The 22,561-nt window shown below is 40.3% G+C and overlaps 1 protein-coding gene across 1 annotated transcript; it reads right to left on the reverse strand.

Annotated features, from left to right (window-relative positions):
* Positions 1 to 7,275: 7,275 nt before the first annotated feature.
* Positions 7,276 to 21,067, reverse strand: LOC118411098. Its single transcript, XM_035813131.1, has 16 exons — positions 20,966 to 21,067; positions 20,549 to 20,713; positions 20,238 to 20,358; positions 18,865 to 19,059; positions 17,774 to 17,940; positions 17,256 to 17,402; positions 16,939 to 17,071; positions 14,012 to 14,137; positions 13,264 to 13,524; positions 12,979 to 13,173; positions 9,891 to 10,096; positions 9,408 to 9,482; positions 8,981 to 9,122; positions 8,434 to 8,627; positions 7,689 to 7,763; positions 7,276 to 7,446 (listed from the first exon to the last, which is right to left on the reverse strand). The coding sequence occupies exons 1-16, from the start codon at positions 21,065 to 21,067 to the stop codon at positions 7,276 to 7,278; spliced, it is 2,475 nt and encodes an 824-aa protein (XP_035669024.1).
* Between the last annotated feature and the right edge of the window lie 1,494 nt (positions 21,068 to 22,561).

Below are 22,561 nucleotides of genomic sequence, written 5' to 3' on the forward strand. Positions count from 1 at the left end.
TTCATTGTCTTACTCATTTATCATTATGATTTATCATACATTGTTGAGTTTGAAGGAGGGGCTATTATACGCCTGGTAATTATAAGGTTCCTTCTCGGATAACCCACCTGCACATTATTTTTCTTTCTTGATATTTCTCATTCTTTTGAGGTCTCTGTATAATGATAATTCATTTGTGCGAATGAACAATACCTGTAACCACTGTCCGATGAGGTTGTACCCTGCTTTCCAGGCGCGTCCTCCGTTTAACCGCGCATAGGCAGGCTCCAAACCAACACTACGACCACCGCGAGTATAGGTTGAGGATGCTATAATGCCAGGTATGGTACCAGATTCCATCCCAAGTAATTGGGGACAGACTGGTTGAATCGCAGCTGAGGGATAAAGTAGATGTATGCTTTGGCCAGTAGCATGCTCTTTGTCAGTTACAATAGTATAATTGTTATAACTCTTAGTATAATTCTGTATTCGCCAGGCAAGGCGGCTTGACCTCTCCTGAACACAAATTTTACAACCACACGGCTGGTCTTATTGTACTTTTATACCTAATTTTACTTTCTATAGCTGCACATTTAACTCTGGGCTTCGATAAACAACGCAATGAAATATTACAATATAATGATTCTTGGGAAAACGAAATGCATGTTCATAGTGATGTTTCAGAAATGCTGTGTACTAGATCTATCTTTATTCGCTTGTGGTGAAATGTTTATTCTTCAATATATCAATTTCATTTTATTAAGAAAAATGAGACACATGAAGCTATCAGAAATTATCATTTTAACATAGGCGGAAACTTACTGGTGTTACAGCCCACAATCTCCACCCTCATTGCGATACCATTATGCCAGGACTGGACCACGAAACGCACATATCTTGCATCAACTGGGTTGTCCAGTAGGTTCGTGACAGGGAGGATCATGTCGATGTTGCCTGGAAAGACCTGAAAGGTATACGCAAGATATTGATGAGAGTATTTCTACTCACCATTGGCATCAGCGGCGACGCTCCACCAAACTTCAAAATCGAAGACACGACAATCAAGGTGACAGACACTTTTATTTACTGAAGAAGCACGATCACAAGAAATGGACATAGTCACAATGAAATTGTTATCAGAATAAAAAAGGCAGCTTCACTTTAAGCTTTGAGAAGAAAAATAGTTGAGTGCTAAGCACAGATAAAAGCCAATTAAAGATAAATTGAATCGGTTTTGCTATACAAACTATCAAGCGCGACTTTCTGCTTTATATTTATCTAGTGGTGTATTTGCAATTGTCTAATCTAGAAATAAACAAATAAATTATATCATCATCTTTTAGATACCATTTCTGAGCCATTGCTGCTGGTATATGTTGTCCAACTTATCCGATCTGCACTGTACTGTAGCTTATATGACGTCACCCACTCGGCGTCACCAGAAAGCCAACCCTGAATGATGGTTCCCATGACTTGCTTCATTGTCCCTAAATCCACCTGAAAAGCAACGATGCTTTACGTTAACGAATGCAAAATGAAACACCAGGGGAACAGGTCTTACTATCTCTTCAAGACACACTCTGTATGCTAAAAGTAGGCTATATAAACGGATACTATCTTTGTACTAATCATCTTCTCAATGGAGCAAATGAACGAATTTCCAAGTAAGAATATCATCAGCATGAAAACCACTCTCCTGGTGTACAATTCTAATCGAAAGGTTGGAGTAGGGAGCAGTTCATACTGTTCATTCCAACTTTGATCCCTGACGAAGGTAACTGAGCACCATGACGCGCTTCGTGTCCCCTAAACTTTATAATTATCAACCAAGCTGATCAATAATTGTGTTCTAACTTCTACGACACCTCAATCACCGTGATTCATCTACACCGTGATTCATCTATCCCGGACTTACCAAAACCCAGTCATTCCGTCTAGAGACCATCCAACGCCGTGCTTGCCGCATCATTCTGGGCAATAAGTACACTCACTACTCAGAAGCCCTCACCCAACTCGGACTACCCACCCTTGAATCCAGGAGGGAACAACTATGCAAGAAGTTCGGACTGAAACTTCTGAAATCGGCTTTCAGAGACTGGCTTCCCCAGTCCCGGGGTGAAGCTAGTGGTCGGCTAACGCGGACTAGCCACAAACTGAACTCTATATACACACGAACTGAGCGCTACCGCAACAGTCCGATACCCTACATTACCACTGTATTGAATAAGGAATTGTGACCGTTAAACACGAATATTTTGTTGTTAATTTTAATGTTGATATATTATATTATATTATGATAGATTTTAAAGATTCCTTGTCAATTTTAACGATCTTTAACCGCAATAATTGTTATGGAAATTTATTACGATGGAGTGCCCTTGAAATGTTATACTTTTAAAATGGTTGTAAAGTCCGGAATCAATTCAGCCGCGGCTGCCATTTCTTGACTTGTATTATGCAATAAACCAGTATTATTATACTCGATGAACGCATTTACAGAAAGATTTGTGAAGTGTTACTCTATCTTGTCATGAAAGACCATAATGTTTACTATGCTCGTAAGTAAGTGGCAGCCCAGAGCTGAATTATCTGTCAACAGACATTTGCCAGGATGACCCAGGTTGGCAAGACTGTTGTCTAGTGCTGTATCTTTGGGTAAGTACAAATAATCTGGGATTGGTCAGTTACCCCCATGACATACTATAGTAGTTCTATCCCCAGAAGAGAAGGCCCAAGATAAGTGAAGATTGGTCAGCAGAGGTCACATGCGTATATAGCACCCACATTTTTCAGTCTGATAACACCACAGCTTTGCTTGATATCACCACACTTGTTCTCTCATTTGCATGGAATATTCTCACACTTTTTTCATCGTCCCACATTATGTAGATATATTTACAGAACATAAACAGAGTTTTTCTTTGGCTGAGCGAAGTAGGTATGGGCTAAGTTCATGAAGATGTATGTCTACCTGTAACCACTGTCCGATAAGGTTGTAAAATGCTTTCCATGCGCGTCTTCCGTTTAACCGCGCCTGGTGAGGTTCGACATACACAGTGCGACCACCGCGAAGGTAGTACGAGGATGCAGTGATGCTGCCTCCAGGTATGGCACCAGATTCCATCCCAAGTGTTTGGGGACAGACTGGTTGAACTGCAGCTGAGAGAGAAAGTAGATATAAGCTTTAGCAAATAGAGTGCTCTCCTCCAATTATAATCATTTTAAGTACACTTGTCAATAGCTCTTAGTATAGTTCTGTATTAGCCAGGCAACTAAACCGCTATTAAACACCAATTTCCCAATCACACGGCGGGTTATTGCACGTTTTTACCTTATTCTACTTTCTATAGCTGTAACTCTGTATAACTCTGTGCTTCGGTGAACAACCTGTGTGATGAAATCTTCCAATACCAAGATTCTTGGGAAAAGACATGCATTTTTCTAATTATGTTCTATGAAATGCTGTGTACTATCTTTTCAAAAGTGAGAAAATGTTCATCATAGAATGTTTCCGGTCCACTTTGAATATGAACACGAATGACTGAAAAGTCCGTCTACAGCTGTTAGAAAAAAAACCTCTCATTTTAGTTGAAACGTACTGGTGTTACAGCCCACAATCTCTCCCCTCATGGAGATGTGATTATGCCAGGACTGGACCAAGAAGCGCACATAACGGGCATCAACTGGGCTGTTGAGTAGGTTTGTGACAGGAATGCTAATATCAACGTTGCCTGGGAAGACCTAAAAGGTAAACATACAATATCGATTAAGGTATGTCTTTTGTATGGTATGAGTTATCTAAATCTAAATTCGCATCACACCAATGCAAAATGGTCCCCATACATTCCGTCTTACACCAACTATAGCGCAGAATAACCAAATGATCAAATCCTCTTCGCTATGAAAAATAGCAAAGACAAGTTTTGTTACTCAGTGGTATTTTGTTTAATCTAGAGATAAAACACATATTTTGATATTTGAGTTACCATTTCTAAGCCATTGCTGTTAGCATATGAAATCCAAGAGATCCCATCTGAACAATACTGGAGTTTGTATGACGTCACCCACTGGTGTTCATGAGAAAGTCGACCCTGAATGATGGTACCCATGACGCTCTTCATTTCCCCTAGGTCCACCTGAAAGACAACGGTTGTTCTTTTATATAAAATGTACAATAAGAGGCAAGAAAAAAACGGGACTACCTGTTGAAGACGCATTCTGTATCCTGAAATCAGGACATATTGACCAACACTAATTTTTTACGTAAATATTTTAAATGCAAAAAAAATACTTGAAATCATATCATGACATCAATTAGATTTTCCTTGCTGACGACTCGGACCAAACGGGCTGTAGCGGTACAATCCAAGCAGTCATCTCTGGTGTAGGTAACTAAAAAATTACCGAGACTTTGGACAAGAAATAACAAGGCGTTTTTTAAAAGACCCGACATCCCGGCAATTCACCAAGTGAACCTGATATTTACATGAAATTACCATACCTTTAACAGGGAAATAATTTACGATTGTCTAACTGCCTACCTGCAACCACTGCCCTATGGTGTTGTAACCTGCTGACCAAGCGGCTCCCCCATTTAACCGCGCGCGGTAAGGTTCGAGACCTCTAGCTGAGGTCGATGATGCAGTGATGCTACCATGAGGTATGTCACCAGATTCCATCCCAAGTGGTTGGGGACAGGCTGGGAGGGGGGCTGCAGCTGAGGGATCAAGAAAATATAACAATTTGCAACTAGAGTGCTTTTTCCCAATTACAATAGTACTAGTATTATTGAACACTTGATAACGCAACATGTATCTCTAATCTAATTCTATACATGTCAAGCAATTTGACCTCCCTTTAGCTTCAACTTCACAATCATACGGCAGGTGAGAATGAAGTTGAAGAGTTAGTTGTTGTTTTTTAAGGAAGACTTAGTTGTTTCCATCTATAGCTGCGCTCGAACACTGGACTTTGTTAGACGTCTCGCTACATTCTTACTAGTTTGCATCCTTACATGAAGAAATGTTTTTCTTTAATGTTTCCAGTCCCCTTTGATCGTGGTAGATAATTCTGTCGAAAGTCTACCTTACGATATTGACAATATTCATCCGGGTTAAAACTTACTGGTGTTACAGCCCACAATCTCCACCCTCATGGCGATGCGATTATGCCAGGACTGAACCACAAAACGCACATAACGGGCGTCAACTGGGCTGTCCAGTAGGTTCGTAACAGGGAGACTCACGTCGGCGTTGCCTGGAAAGACCTAACAGGATAAACGCAAATATTAGAGCATTTTCTTCTTTGTATCATTTGTTAAATATTAAGCTCTATATCTGCACATCAATGACCAAACCGTTTCCATACATCCCGTCCAAAACCAACGTATCAATCGAATGGATCGACACATTCCATCTAAGCTGAAGAAGAGTGATGGATGTCACTCGAAACGTCCGGAAGTAAATATCCGTTTTTATCCAGTTGTAGAGATTGAATTGCATTTGAATATTGCTTACCTGGATGTCTAACATTCATAAACGAGTGGATCGACACTGTTTTACTATATGAAATCGGAGTATTTTTAGTTTAGAAAAAAATAGTACTAGTATATATCTTGATCTTCGACATACGATTTCTGAGCCATTGATGTCGGTATAGGTCATCCAAGTGATTCGATCCGTGCTGTACAGGAGTTTGTATGACGTCACCCATTGGTGGTCATGAGAAAGACGTCCCTGAGCGATGGTGCCCATGACGCGCTTCATTTCCCCCAAGTCCACCTAAAAAGCGATGGGTTTTTTTTTATATAGAATAAATATTTTGGAGCAAAATAAGAAGGACCGAGAATCAGGTCTACCTCTCTTGAAGACACACTGTATGTCAGAATTACCTCACCTCACCTAGTCCCATCCTCATCAGGAGGGTTGGTGACTATATTACGGACACCTATATTGTTATCTGACCTTCTTAATGAAGAAGTCGTGCAGAATCCTTAGTCAAAATACCATACATAACCCCGAAAAGATTTCTCTGGCTGACAATACGGACCAAATGGTCTTGTTGAGGTAAGATGTAAAGTCCAATTAGGCTCCTTCAGGAAGGTATTAAATAGGTCTTGCCGAAACCTTTGACAATGTTTTGTTTTAATAAAGAAACATCAATACCCATGATTCACACAGATGATGAATACACTAACATTCACCATTGCGATAAGGATCTAATTTAAAGAGCACGAGGGTTCACTTTATGACGATGTATGCCTACCTGCAACCACTGTCCGTTGATGTCATAGCTGGGTGACCAGGCGTATGGATGGTATGCTCCGCCGGCGTTTAACCTCCCTCGGTAAGGCTCGAGACCAGCAGATCGGCCATGATAAAGATAGAAAGAAGATGCAGTGATGCTGCCATCAGTTATGGCTCCAGATTCCATCCCAAGGAGATGTGGACAGGCTGGGACTGAGGCAGCTGAGAGATGAAGATGAAACCATTGGCAAAGAGGGTGAGGAATTTATGATTACACGCAAGCTGTCAATTTTATTCGGTATGCACACTTACTTCCCAATTATGCTGTACGTTATACTTTACCTTTTGTTGCTGTGTATGTAACTATGGGCGTCATTAAACAACACGATAGATTCTCACAATAAATGATTCGAAAAGGAATGCTGTCTGATAATGTTTCTGAAAATGCTAACCAAAGGATCTGTGTTAGTCAATCGTCTTTTCCAGTCCAGCAAACCAGTTTTCCAATAACACGTCTATAGCTAGTAGTGTTATACGTACGCAAAGGCGTAGTTTACACCTTCTATACCAGGGTATATCGCTCAAAGCTTTGTTAAACGATTCGATACATTCTCACAATAGAATTACGATATTGGGAAAGATGCGTTTGCCTAGTTATGATTGATAAAATGCTGTTGAATCAGTTTGAATGCGTTTGCGATGAAATATTTGTCGCTGAATGCATTGAAACGGATAAATAAAAAAAAGTCAACCTAAAGCTACTAGATTTAGCCGTGCTAAATTACTATCAATAAATCATAAGTAAATCGCTTTTGATGGCAAACGTTGCCTCATAAATGATAGTACATCTTACTTTACTTTATCCTTCCGCTTATGCGTGGTGGGGGGCGTCGCGGGGGATAGTACATCGGCTACCAAAATTGTGTTTTCAGCACAAATTTGACAGATTAGGCCAGACGCTCTGTGCGCGTCACTCCTTACGGAACGCCGTGTATTAAAGGTATCGAAATGGAAACCTCACGGTTCTGAGCCCAGCGATCTACATGTACTATCAATGACCTTGAAAAAGGCACTTACTCGACGTGTTACAGCCAACAATCTCCACTCTCATCGCGATGCGATCATTCCAGGTCTGGACCACGAAACGCACATAACGGGCACCAACTGGGCTGTCCAGTAGGTTCGTTACAGGGAGGCTCATGTCGACGTTGCCTGGAAAGACCTAAGAGGTGAAGGCATAATTAAGATCAGGGTATTTCTACTATTTTGTGCCGTACATCAAATTCCGATTCATATTTTTATCAATTAATCAAAAGTCCCCGTACATCCCGTCTAAGTCCAACATCCCGTCTAAGTGCAAATCAACACCAAAAATCTTTGAGGTACCATTTCTGATCCATTACTGCCAGCATATGTTGTCCATGTAATTCGATCTGTACTGTAATGGAGTTTGTATGACGTCACCCAATAGCGGTCCTGATGATCAAGTCGACCCTGAATGATGGTGCCCATGACGAGCTTTCTTTCCCCTAAATCCACCTGAAAGACAAGCAGTATGAAAAAGAAGAAACAAAAAGAGCAGGTCTAACTATCTCTGGAATTCGGCCATATTGACGGATATCCTGGCCAATTTTGTACTTACACTTTCTCAATGCAGCCAATACTTGAAACCACAATTCCAAACATAACAAACTCGAAAAATTTGCCTGACCGACAGTTCCCGACAGGTAGTATAGGTTCCCCAGATGAAGGATAAGGAGTTGTTACCGAATGTTGTGTTATAAGAACCCTAGATTACTGGCATTCAATCACCGAATGATGGCATTTACTTCTAAGATTATTATTTCTTTATCTATTTCCCTTTGGACAGACGAGAACGATGTGGCATTGCGCTCAAGTTGGTAACTTATATTAACATTGCCACATGCACAGTACAGACAAAAGGTAAAGTTAGTCTTTTCTTTAAACTCCCCGACCGAAATCAGGTACCCATTTTACACCTTGTAGGAAGGTTGATGTTTCTCAAGGGCACAGCGTCGGAGGCAGGGCGAGTATCGAACTCGGGACCTCTAAACTCTGAGCCGAACGCTCCACCAGCTACGCCACACACGACACCATCCCTTAATAATCCCTCACCCGATGATGGCATTTACAGAAAAAAGGTCACTTTTGCAACAAGAGTGTTTAGTTTACAAAGATGTATACATACCTGCAACCATTGTCCGACGAAGTTGTACCTTGCTGTCCAAGCGTGTGTCGGAGCGGCGTTTAACCGCCCTCGGTGAGGCTCGAGGCCAGAACTATAGGATGTTTCACGAAGGAAAGAGGATGCAGTGATGCTGCCATCAGGTATGGCACCAGATTCCATCCCTAGTAGATGTGGACAGGCAGGGACGACTGCAGCTGAGAGATCATTGGCAAATACATGGGATTATTAGCAAAGATAGGACTGTTTCCGTTCTACAATAGTTGAAAGTACATTTGCATTTGTCTCTTCGTCGATATCTGTGTTGGACATGCGATTTACCAGGCTCTACACATCAGCTTTCTAGTTAAACGGGTCGTTAAAATTGCACGGAAAACGTGGTTTTTACATTCTATAGCCGTGCATCAGAAAATGCTACATACCGGATCTGTTCTCATCCGTACGTAATGAAATTACTTACTTTTTACTTCATTCTACATTGATTATTCAAAAGAATCAATTGAGGAGTCCGCCTAACTATATATTCATATTCATCTGGACTGACACTTACTGGAGTTACAGCCCACAATCTCTACCCTCATGGCGATACGATCATTCCAAGTATGGACCACAAAACGCACATAACGGGCATCAACTGGGTTGTTCAGTAGATTTGTGACAGGAATGCTCATGTCGACGTTGCCTGGAAAGACCTAAGAGGTGAAAGCAGAATTTAGATATTCATTTTTTTGTTCTCCTTTACATCTTTATCACTCTTACTAATAATCTCTGAATATTACGTCCAAGACCAATAATACCAATCAAGACCAATAAGCCCAAATCAAAACCAAGGGAGCGTTTTGAAATTATACAACATTCATACTTTATACTTTTAGGATATACTTTCATCTTTGAGGTACCATTTCTGATCCATTACTGCCGGCATATGTTGTCCAAGTTATCCGATCTATGCTGTACTGGAGTTTGTATGACGTCACCCAGTGGCGCTCCTCGTGATCAAGCCGACCCTGAACGATGGTGCCCATGACGAGCTTCATCTCCCCTAAATCCACCTGAAAGACATTTTATAGAATGCAAAATAAGAGACATGAAGAGAAAATATAGCTGCCTATGTATGCTGAAGTTCGACCATATTATCAGATACCAATTTTGTTCATATACTATCTCAATGCAGCAAATGCCTGCAAATTACAAGTCCAAAGAATCACCGAACGGTCTTTCTGGACGGCATGTGGGTCTCATGGTGGTGTTGCGGCAAGAGCTAGAATCAGGCTCACCTGATGAAAAAGACTAAGGAGCTATACTGAACCGTTGGCCAGATAAATCTTATCAAAGTTGTGTTGTAAAAGCCCTGGATTCATAAGATTCACCCACCCGATAAAGGAATTTACGTAAATTGTCACTTTTGTAACAAGGATCATTTACAAAAGAACGAGTGTTTTACAAAGACGTATGCCTACCTGCAGCCACTGTCCGACGAAGGTGTACCCTGCTGTCCAGGCGCGTGTTGGAGCTGCGTTTAACCGACCGTAGTAAGGCTCGTGACCGTAAGTATAGGAAGCTTCTCGACGGAAGGAAGATGCAGTAATGCTGCCATCAGGTATGTCACCAGATTCCATTCCGAGTAGACGTGGACAGACTGGGACGACTGCGGCTGAGGATAAAACTATTGGCAAAAGATAGTGTTTTTTCTCACTTACAGTACTTGAATATAACAATAAGTACATTGATTTTCTTTATCCAATTATGCATTATCACATGCGGCTTTACCGGCCATGTGCATCAGCTTCCCAGTTACACGGTAAGTCATATTGTACGGGAAGACGTTTTACCTTATCAAGCCGTGCATCTAACTCTAGGCCTCGTTAAACAACTTGAAGAATTTTGCACAATATATTAGCTCGATCTCGTTCATATATTCAAATACATTTTACAATGGTGGTATGGTGCGTTTACGACATAATCAGTACGTCCAAGATAGATATAGTACAGTACGTTCAAAGATGCATTTTACGACATAGTATCGATTTTCGGTATATACTTGCTCATTTTGCAGCTACTTTGTACGATATAATAGAAAACGAGCGAAATTTAATGCTCGCGAGAAGGTCTTCCATCTAATGGCAAATAAAAAGTCAACCTTAAGGTATTAGAAATGTCCAACTGTTGACACTTACTGATGTTACAGCCCAAAATCTCCACCCTCATGGAAATACGACCATACCAGGACTGGACCACAAAACGCACATAACGGGCATCAATCGGGCTGTCTAGTAGGTTCGTGACTGGGGTGCTCATGTCGACGTTGCCTGGAAAAACCTAAAGGTAAACGGATAACTTTGATGAGTTTTTTTTCCTTCCATATAATCTTCATTAAGCTGTAGATCTCTATCGAGGTTAAGGGATAGGTGAGGTGAGGTGAGGTGAGGTGAGATCTTTATCACTAGCGCTGAGAAAACTGTCTCCGTTTCGCCCGTTCAAGACAACTATATTAATAGCGTAGGTAAAAAACACTTTGCCGTAAAAAATCAATGCTTAATAAGACTTCGTTGTATTTTTAAAAAAAATGGCATATTTTGATCTTAGGGATACCTTTTCTGAGTCATTCCTGCCAGCATATGTCGTCCATGTAATCCGATCTATACTGTAGTGGAGTTTGTACGATGTCACCCACTGGTGCTCATGATAATGTCGACCCTGAATGATTGTACCCGTGACGCGCTTTATTTCACCAAAATCCACCTGAAAGGCAATGTTTGTTCTTCGTTATAGAATGCATAACAAGAGGCAAGAAGTATTTCTTTAAGACATATATGCTGAAATTAGGCCATATTGATTATTATCAATTTTGCAGTGAGACACAAGAGAAATCACAAGTCAAAATATCAATCTAAAAGATTTTTTTCGGACCTAAGGGTGGTGTTGCGGTAAGAAGTACAATATACTAATGATCCCTGATAAAAGAAAGTGAGGAATTACCGAAACGTCGGGCAGTTTTACCTTTTCAATGAAACCTAAACCCCTCTGATTCACAAAAATAATGAAGGCAGTGAGAAAAGGATGTAACATAAAGAATTCAAGTGTTTAGTTTATGAAGATCTCTTCCTACCTGCAGCCACTCTCCGATGAAATACCAAATTGCCGTCCAAGACTCTGCGCCGTTTAAACGCCCTTTGGAAGGTACCCAACGACTGGTACCACAACAACGGTCCCATCGGGTCGAGGATGCAGTGATGCTGCTAGCAGGTATGGCACCAGATTCCATTCCAAGAGGATCACTACAGGCTGGGAGATTATCACAAGTGGAAATATGTTTTAGTTAGCTAAAACGAAAACGTTCAAGAACAGCTACAACAAAAAGTAATGTCGACTAAGTCTAACAATACCACTAGTATTGTGGAAAGGAAATATAACATTCGTGACGTAAAACAATATGTGTAATCTTATGTTATACGCAGTGACTAGATATTCTCATCAATGCATGGGTCAAGGATTTTAAAAAAAAATTATTAACAATTGCAAATTATGCCTTTCAGTATCTAATTTTCAGTATTAATGGTGAAGTTTACAGATCCACTGCATTCTATGATAGAAGATGTGACACGTGTAACTGAGAAAGAGGAATATCAGAACAAAACTGCATAACTAAGGAAAAAATCTTTCGATTTCATTGTGGCAAATGATGTCAATTTCATACTCGCGGCCTTAGGAAGCTTATTACACGTGAACAAATATCATACCGATTCAGATTTTCGAGCTGCTGATAACATATACAAGCACACAAACATACAAAGTACTCTGCAGTGCCGTAGAGAGGCACAAGGAAACCCCTTTTGAAAATTTGATCTTCATTCACTCGACAGGTATCTACCAAAGTTATGATTACAGCCACAGCCACTGTACATCATCATCAGCAACTCTACCATTACAGTAAAATACAACCATATTGGTGATGGTAGCGAAGGTAACGTAAAGGTAACAAAGCAGAATGGCACATTATTGTCGCAACAAATCTACTTGATTGATACAGTACAATCAGCAACTTTGTGTTTTTATCCGACCTTGTGTTCTTATTTAAATTGTCAAATCAAACTATATATGATATTTTACGATTTTGCATAATTATATAGAAAAAACAAAATGTTGGAAAAATGTGGTAAAATGCCTTAGTCACATACATTTAACAGCTCCCATATCTGTTCTAATGTTGTTTTTGATTTTTTCTAAATTTCGTACCATTGCAGTAAAGATCCGGTTCTGTCCATGATCCGTTTGCCGTGCATGTCCTTGTTATGGTGTCACCGGAAGTGACGTGATATCCCGGGGAACATGGGTAGGTACAGTTCTCCCCCAGCAGATAGGGACAGTCGCACACGGGCCCGGTAGTGTTGCTTTGGGTCGGTGGGTCAACACACACTCCGGGAAATTCATCTGTAAGAGAATGAAAAGTTCCTGACGCTGAGAGTAAACACTAATTCATGGCGTATAGTCGGGTCTTGAGGGTTCCAGATTACGACAAAAATGTATTGTCCATTTAACAAACTTTACCTTGTGTGCAGTTGAACCTAAAGTCCCCTGAAACATTTACGGTCGCGTAACCGACACGAATGATGTAACCAATGAATGGGTATGGATCTGTCCAGCTCATGAAGGGTTCCACCTCTCCAGCCCTGCCCACACCAACACTTCCGCCTTTCGACCAGCAGATCCAGAACCTCCGGAACTCTTCAGCCGATGTGATATCTGAACATTCAGAAATACAATAAAATAGTAAAAACATACGACCAACGGAAATATGAATCACCATGCAATCATCATAGCAGACCACTTTACCTGTTGAATAGTTACTCGCAACGGTTTCTCTGTCTGTGTCCTTTGTAGTCCTTTCTATCTGAGACTGTCCAGATCTGAGCTCAACACGATACCCGTCCTGGTTCTCCGTCGTGTTGTCACCCCACCGGTAGAGGTAGATGATGCCGGACCCACTGCCGCTGGTGTTGACCTTGACCTCGAAGATGAAGGGCGAGGAGTTGACCTCGGGAAGGTCCCAGGTCAGAGTTCCATTTTCCAAGTGCCTCGTGGTTGAACAAGATGCTGGGTAGAGATACAGAGTAAAAGATAAATGTCTTATAGATAAATCAAATTGATAAGGGATTTCAAATGTTTCAGGACTTTAACTTTCAGTTGATTTACTAGACTAAGTAGAAGTCGGTTGGAGAAGAGGGAGTCACAAATTACTGTATTCTATTAAGTACACATTTGTACAATTAAACATTAAGTTTGTTCATTTCTCTATAAGTCAATGACATAACGTCTCTTTCAAATTAGTCACATTGCAGGTTTTAGGCAGATTTTCTTTCTGATATTTTTCAGAAAGTCAGGAGTTCTCAATGTCAGGCATATACATTGAGTAAGAGACTACATTTTTTGCCCGATGATGTTTCAGAAAAGACTACGTGCAGTTTCGACCTCGTCTTTATTTGATAAATTATCTTTGGATGTTTCCATTCTACATGAATGATGAAAAAGAATGGACTAAGATATACATTAAGATATATGAAAACTATTCATTGAAACCTACGGCAGCCTATGATCTCCACCCTCATGGTCATCCTTCCATTCCAGGACTGAGGCAGGAAACGCACATAGCGGGCATCAACCGGGTAGTCCAGTAGATTTGTTACTGGAAGGGTTCTGTCGACGTTACCTGGAAAAACCTGGAAGGTAAACGGGTAATTTAGATAAGCGTATGTTTTACTCGTATGTACAGAATCTTTTTTTTTTTTTCAGTATTTGTCAATAAGGCCATCTGGGAAACCTAAAACTATTGCGAGAGTGCCAATAAAATATTTCCCTACTTCATTTTAAATCCACGCCGTGTATGTATTTATTTTACAGCTGTTTTCTCAAATTAACAGATTAGTGAAAGACACTGAGGCATTAAGCGGGCATCAAATGGGTTGACCAGTATGTTTGTTACAGGGGGTTCCTGTCGACGTTGGCTGGAAATACCTAGAAGGTAAACGGGTAAAATGGATGTGGATAAGTTATACTATTTGTCACAATAAACTAGTAGATTCAGTCACGTTAACTCTATCGAGACCTTGGGGTTAAAAGTGACCCAGTCTCGATTTAATTCAACGTATAACTTCCAGACCACTTGTGCTAAGACAACCAAACTTGGTGACTTTTCCTGCAATAACTTGAAAAAAATAATAATAAAATATAGTAAGTTTAGCATTTTCCGTATTACCATAGCAACGGATTCTTGAAAGGCATATTTATAAAATTCACTAATCTGGGTTTTAAAAAATTGGAATTTAAGATTTTCTTGCTAAACTAGAGTACATTCCGAGTCACCGAAAGAGATTCGTTGTGATGACGCCGTTGTGATGGCCGTTCACAACAGAAGTCTTACAAGACTTCAACATTGATAAGAAACCCTTTTTTGTTAACTTTGTGTGATACCTTACTATGGGAATCCCCGTTTTAGCCAATAAATCAATTAATGACGTTATAGTTACGTCATAATGACATAAACATTCAGGAAAATTTAACGAGCGTATTACCTTTTGCTAACATGGTAATATACGGTAAGCCGTTCGAAATGTTAATAAATATGTTTTGAGTTGCTTTGGGTAGTATGTTAAATGTAGAAAATTAAAGACCTGAGATATCTCGGGGTTTCAGGCAATGCAGATTTGATTATATAGTTGACATCTTCTGGGAAGCCCATAAGTGTTGCAAGCGTGCGAATAAAAAAAACCGTCGCCTTCCTAATTTAGTCTAAAACAATCTTGAACAAATAACATTCTTCATTATTAACACATTATTTCATCATTGGAATTGACTATGACATTCCATTTTCCGATAAGCTTTTGGAACAATCTACGGTATACATTTTCTAATGTTATTCAGTTGCTTTGTACGATTTACAGTATGGTTTAAAACTTTTCTTGTAAACGGCCAATAATTGATGCGCGTGGATGGAATTGATATTATAGTCAAATCAACATGGACTAAGATACCTTTTCTGAGCCATTGCTGCCGGAGTATGTCGTCCAGCTAATCATATCCTTACTGTGTAGGAGTTTGTATGACGTCACCCATGTGTTGGCAGTGAGCCGACCTTGAATGGTGGTACCCCAGACAGGAATTACTTCCTCTAAATCCACCTAAAATACAATAGTGTTGCTTTTAAGTCATAGAATGCAAAATAAGATTTTAAAAGAAGCCAGAACAACAGGAAAAAAAACTGTGTATGCTCACATTAGACCAATTTGACGGACATTGATTTTGAAATTGAGAAAATTTCAAATTAAAGCACCAAAACCTGGAAAATATTATCCTACTTGGCAGTAAAAAGCAACGGGTAGTGTCGCACAAGTGTACTTCAGTCAAATCATGCTGCCCTGAAGAACAATACAAATGATTTTCCGAAACATCGTGCTGTAACCCACCCCCCTTCACAATGTCGACGAACATGGGCTGTATGATCGGTCACAAGTCGGATGGCGTACGTCCGTTGGTCGGGCGAATTCCTTTTTTCGCCGGATTCCTTTTTGTTTGCAAAATGTCTACTTTCCTTGACCTTGCGTGTTATTCTGACATTTTGGCTCCTGTGGTAGTATGTTGGCTGGGTTTATAATACAATTCGATTCCTGTACTTCTAATCTGCCCGTTGGTCCATACAATGGTTCCCACTAATGAGACTAAGATTGATGGAACAATTGCCTTTTTGTGAAGAACGTTTTGCCTTACTTCGTCCGTGTGCAAGGGGTGACCATGTCATGGGAGACTCAATATCAAAAAAATATATTCTTAGGCGATCACCCGATCCTCGGTCCATTTGACAGGTACGGCAAAAAATACGCGCGATCGCGAAGTACGCCCGAAGATCGTCAACAATGTGACCGGGGTATTAGGACACCAGATCGTAACGATGGTAACCAGCCGTCTGAGCGTATCTGTACGAAATAGTCACATCTCCAACAGAGACATGATTTTCAGAACACAATTATTATGCCAATTGTATAAGTATGAGACTGATTGCAGCTGCAGAGTGTCAAGACCACTACAGCAGCAGAATGCAGTGGACTACTTTAATTAAAGAAGTATGCCTACCTGTAACCATTGTCCCACTACGTCACGCCAGGGTGCCCAGACGTGCCCTCCGTTTAACCGCCCTCGGTAAGGTGCGTAACCGTCATTTAAGATCGATGATGCTGTGATTCTGCCATCAGGTATGGCACCAGATTCCATTCCAAGTGACTGTGGACAGGTTGGGGGGACTGCAGCTGTTGAACAAGTAGATAAAAAAATTAAAAGGAACAGCGCTGTTTCCCACTCACAATATATGTAAATACACCTTTCATACTTCAGACCTCTGTGCATGGTATTCCACACTTACTGAAATCTTTTTTTTACTTTGATTTTTCCACCCTACAGTGAATATGACAAAGAAAAAAATATTCATACTCATGCATATTTAATCGTGTTGAAACCTACTGGTGTTGCAGCCCAATATTTCCACCCTCATGCCGACTTTCCAACCATAGGATCTAACTACAAATCGCACGTAACGAGCATCAACTGGGTTCTCCAGCATGTTCGTTGTGGCGTGGCGGTTTCCTGGAAATTCCTGTAAGGTAAATAGTTAGATTTCAAGAGCATATTTTCCTATCTACTTGTTGTTTGTTATATATATGACCAAATATCTACTCTGTTATATTAAAGATATTGATGGAAAGATGGCGTTAAGTCCCTCCGTGGCATTTCGTTTAATAAATCTAAAATCTTTAAAAAAACCTTTATTTCTAAGATACCTTTTGTGAGCCATCTATGCCAGCATATGTCGTCCAGATAGCCCTATTTGTACTGTATTGGAGATGGTACAACGTCACCCACTGGTTCTCATTGTGCCGACCCTGAATGATGGTGCCCGTGACTCGCTTCATTTCCCCTAAGTCCACCTATATGGCAACGGTTGTCTTTGTTACAAAATACAAATGATACACAAGGGCAACAGATCTACCCCAAGCTTGAATACATATTCTGTATACTTTAATTAGGCCACATTGACGTATACGGATTTTTCAGTGAGATATTTTTTTATTGCAGCAATGTATTAAATGTGAAACGGCCTCGAATTTTGACATACATTCATAATACCACAGGGGGGGGGGTGAAAGAGCAAGGTCCAATAAACCATTCAGACACCTCTGTTGATTGAAAGGAATGAGTTACCGTCTCTGTGATTTAGCAACCTCTATTTTCCAGAAAGTTTTCCACATGGAGTTTTGATGTATAAAACACGATTGTTAAGTGAAATTAAGTAGCCCACCTCCATCCACTGCCCGTTGAAAGTGTACCTCGGTGCCCAGGCGCCACCAGAACCAACTAAGTTTAACCGCCCTCTTCTAGGGAGGTAACCGTCATTTAGGTATGAGGATGCAGTGATGCTGCTATCAGGTATGGCACCGGATCCCATTCCAAGAGGATCACTACAGACTGGGCAAACAGACAACAAGCTTTTGTTAGCTTCTGAAGCCATTTAAAAGTCAGCGAACATGAAGCCTACTAACGCGATGGGAAGTTTAGACTTGTGTGAAACATTCGTTACCAAGAGCAAAACATCGAAGGCTCATATTGAAGAGACCAAAAGACCAGGATCCAGGAAGACATGCTATCGAGCTAAACCATATTTGGTGTGTCGTAAATAGTTTTAGAATAACCTGGACTCCAATCTAACCAAGTAAACATCTTGGACACAAAACAAAAAAGACAACTAGGGTTCGGCAACCTCATCAGTTACTGGGTTCTGTATCTATAGCCTGGAAAGTCCTCTAGCTCCATTCAGTCTTTCTTCATCCTTTTCCATTGTGCTTTGCATCCTCCAAGCTTCCTTAGCTCCTGGAGTTTCTTTGCTGTTGTAGGATAAAGCTCTGTGCTATAGGTCTGCTTTCAGCATGCTGAGCAGGTTGACACAATGTCTTCCCTTGCATGCCTTGAATCTGTTGGAACCTAAAATTGCGAATTCAAGGGCTTTTTGTGCAGGTGTGTCTTGTGGCATCCTGAGGATGTGTCCAAACATAGACCACCTTGATTGCTCGGCTCTTTCGCAGAGAGGTATGGTGTTACGGATACGGTACAGGGTGTCGTTGGATACCATGCTTTTTGGCCATTGAAGACCTGTGATTGCACGCAGATGTTTCCTGTGGCAGACGTCTAACTTCTCTGTGACTGCCTTTGGTGCTGCCCAGCTATATAGTATGATGGACACACGGCATGCATTGTACAACTGTAGCTTCTTTGCCAAAGGAATGCTGGATTCTCGGACCCAGATCTTGCAGAAGGATCTAAAAGCAATGTTGCCCATAATGCAGCGTGTTTCCACATCGGCAGAGCTACAGAGGAGGGAACCCAGTACTTTACTTTTCCTCCATTCCTCTTCTCCCCGTAGTGGTTTGTCTGCCAGGTAGACATCTGTGAACTCTGTTTTACCTTCGTTAACAAACAGATTTGAGTCTTTTAGAGTCTTCGCTGCTACAGGTAGGAGACTTTCTAGTGGATCTCTTTCCTCATCTAATAAGTCCACGTCACCCGCATACTCCATTTCTAGTGGCATACCTAGTGTAGAGACAGGTGGATTGGGTCTTACAGAAGATCTCCATACCGTTTCCAGTGCAGCTGCGAGGTAGCAGGTGAACAGCACGGGATACAGGCTGTCACCTTGTGGTGATCCAATGGTTGTTTCAAAGTCTGCTGAATGTGCTGATTTGCGGCAGCCTCATACCTCCATAAAATATTTAGAGCTTTTGTAAATTTTATGCAAATGACTTGCACATTTTCATGATTTATGCATAGCGATACATCGCTAACATACATATGTCAAGTATAAAATGCCATCATTAATCATTAAACGGTTTTGCAATTTTCGCATATATTATATGGTACCTGCTTATATTCCATCTATCATAATTTACATGTGTTACATTTATCGAAGTCCAGTTATTGAAAACAATTTAACTATGCAATTTTCGCTTTGATTTTGCAAATTAAGTCCTCATTTACATAACATGTATATTATATGAACATCTTTGCCTAAGGTACCCGCATTCCTAAAATGATGTCAATCCGTCATTCCTTTCTGCAGTTCTCTTTGGAATGTCTTGGTAAAAATGCCCCTGCAGTTCCAAGAATTAATGTTAGGGGGCTGAAACGTGACCCACTTTGTCATGGCGCTGAAAGCTTTATACCACTAAAATGTCAAGACCATATCATGTCCACAAGAGATACATTGAAAAAATGGTATGGTAGATTATTGTCATTAATTATGCAATTGTACTCGTATTTTTCATAATTAGTATTTCATTTTGTACAACATTGTCTTAGGTACCTAAATACCAAAATCATGAAAATTCGTTGCTCCCTTCTTGAATTATCCACTTCAGAAGTTTTTTTACAACAATGCCCCGCTATCCCAAATCTTGTTACTAGGGGGCCAAACTTATGTCACTTATTCCTAAACCAATCCATCCAGCCGTTCTTGAGTTATCTGTACACAAACAGACACACGCTACTGAAACTATTACCTTTATGAAATTATATGGAGGTATTGAAAGTGTACATATGTGTTAATCTAACTTTAGTTTTTCATCAACGCCATTCAGGCTATATTTCCTAGTGTCCGCAATATTGGTATGAAGTTAGAATAAAATACGATGATTCTGTACAAGAAGAAATTAACATTAGAGTTTTAGGTAGATGTGTTTGTGGTGTTGCGACAAATCCTTGTCCAAACCTACTGGTGTTGCAGCCCAGAACTCCCACCCTCATGGCGATGCGTAGATACCAGGTCTGAGGGTAGAAACGCACAAAACGGGCATCTACAGGGCTGCTCAATAGCTCATAACGTCCTTCAAAAACCTGGAAGGTAAACGAATAATTCAAATGAGGGCATTTCTTGCTTTTCTTCTGTATAGTATATATAGTATATAGGTTTTCCATCTCTAGATCTACACTATTTCAAATGATCCAACGGCCACGAGTATCATCAATGTAAATAGTGAAGGAAGGCACAAAGCAAGATCTTCTGGAAAATCTGCATAGAAGGTACCTTTTCTGGAACATAGCTGTTGCCGTATGTCGTCCAGCTGATCCCATCTGTACTGTACTGGAGTTTGTATGACTTCACATGGCTGGCCCCGTAACGGTGGTGGCTGGCCCCGTAACGGACCTGAATCATGGCTCCTGTGATGTGGCGCGTTTCCCCTAAATCCACCTAAAACAATACATTTCCAGCTGACATTCACTGCATTTGAAAATCAGGTCACGTTTTCATTGCAGCAAATTCATGAACAAGTACGAAACAGTCAAATTAGCATGACGAAGGAAGCTGTCGACAGTTAGCTCTTTTTATGTTGTGTTGTAAGAACCTTTAAGAACATGTGATTCACCGTCATGGTGTACGTATAGACAGAAATTTATAAAAGGGCAGCTTCTTGACCACAAATCTATGGGCATTATTGTCTACCTGCAACCATTCCCCGATGACATTTTGCGAGGGAAACCAGGCACCTCCACCGGCAACCGAGTTTAGCCGCCCGTTAGGTGCGTAACCCGAAGATGCAGTCATGGTGTAATCAGGTATGTCACTAGATCCTTTTCCAAGTAGATGTGGACAGGCTGGAGAAACAACGGGTGAGAGATGATTCAGAAATAGACACAACCATTGAGAGAGTGCGATATGTCACTATCAAGGAAAAGGAATGGTATCATGACAGTGGGCGATACTGCTGTTTTATAATTGTGATATTTTATTGCTTTTTTAAAATATGTCAAACATTTTCTTGTACTTAAGAGCGAATGTCTGTAAGGGTCAAACAATGGTGGCACCCGTCAAAAAATAGATTTGGCTGCTTTTTTGCACAGTGATAGTACTTGGTACACAACTTCTCAAAATAGCTTTCTTTTTCTCAGAACCCCTCGTTGCCATGGCAACAGGCCAAAGAAGTTTGGGGCCATTTTGCCGGATTAGGGCATGTCAAAAACATGAAAATTTGCCAACTTGAGGGCACTATCACTGAACAATGCTTTAACTAAACAACAAAGGCAGAATATGCTGATCAGAGCAATGCCTAAACTTGTATGAAATAGCATGTATTGTAAAGTTAATCCCCTGTAAATTCTAAGGCCCTCGGCAGCCTGAATACAATACACTGTTTTCAGGTTGTAAAGAATCTGAAATTTCGCCCAACTTCAAAGCACTGAAAGTCCATAAGTATAAAATATTTTCGCATGCAATTTACTACAAATAATAACCTACTATATGGCTATTAGATGAATGCTAGCAAAGTTTGGGTTCTTGTTTTGTTGCTACGCAATCGTCCGTCGAAGTGGTTCAAATTTCATGATTTTGACAATATGTCATTTTTGTGCTCTCTTTAAAGTTTTAAACAATCATAAGTCCCATACCAAAGTTTCTCTGCAATTAAAATTCACATGGATTATAAACCAATGTATTGTCTATCAAATGTATGTTTGTAAAGTTCAGGTTCTTGTTTCGTTGCTACGTAAGTGTCCCTTAAAGTGGGTCAATTTTCATGATTTTGATAAAATTCCTTATTTTGCATCATCTTCGAACAATCATAACTCACAAGCCAAAATTGTAATGTAACTAGAATTTACCTGAAATGTAAACCAAGATATTGTTTCTCAAGGTCATGCTTGTAAAGTTGGGTTCTTGTTTTGTTGCTAAGCAATTGTCCGTTAAAGTGGGTCAATTTTCATGATTTTGATGATATATCTTTTTGTGCTCTCTTTGAACTGCCATAAGTTGCAAAGTAAATTTGTTCTGAAATTGAAATTGACAAGGAATACAAACGAATATATTGTCTATCAAATGCATGTTTGGACAGTTAGAGTTCGGGTATTCTAACAATGAATGTACATGTCCCTGAAAGTAGGTCGTATTCTACTGACTTTTCCACAAATCATGTTCTTGACAACAGTGATACACAGTCTTTGTTTTTAAAGAACCGATGTAGCAATGTGCTATCACCATGAAAAAAGCAACATTTGCACGAATTATATTCTACACAAAGTCATATTTATGTTTGATGTCAGATTA

Source organism: Branchiostoma floridae, chromosome 3, assembly GCF_000003815.2.
Source record: "Branchiostoma floridae strain S238N-H82 chromosome 3, Bfl_VNyyK, whole genome shotgun sequence".
NCBI classification, from domain to species: Eukaryota; Metazoa; Chordata; class Leptocardii; order Amphioxiformes; family Branchiostomatidae; genus Branchiostoma; species Branchiostoma floridae.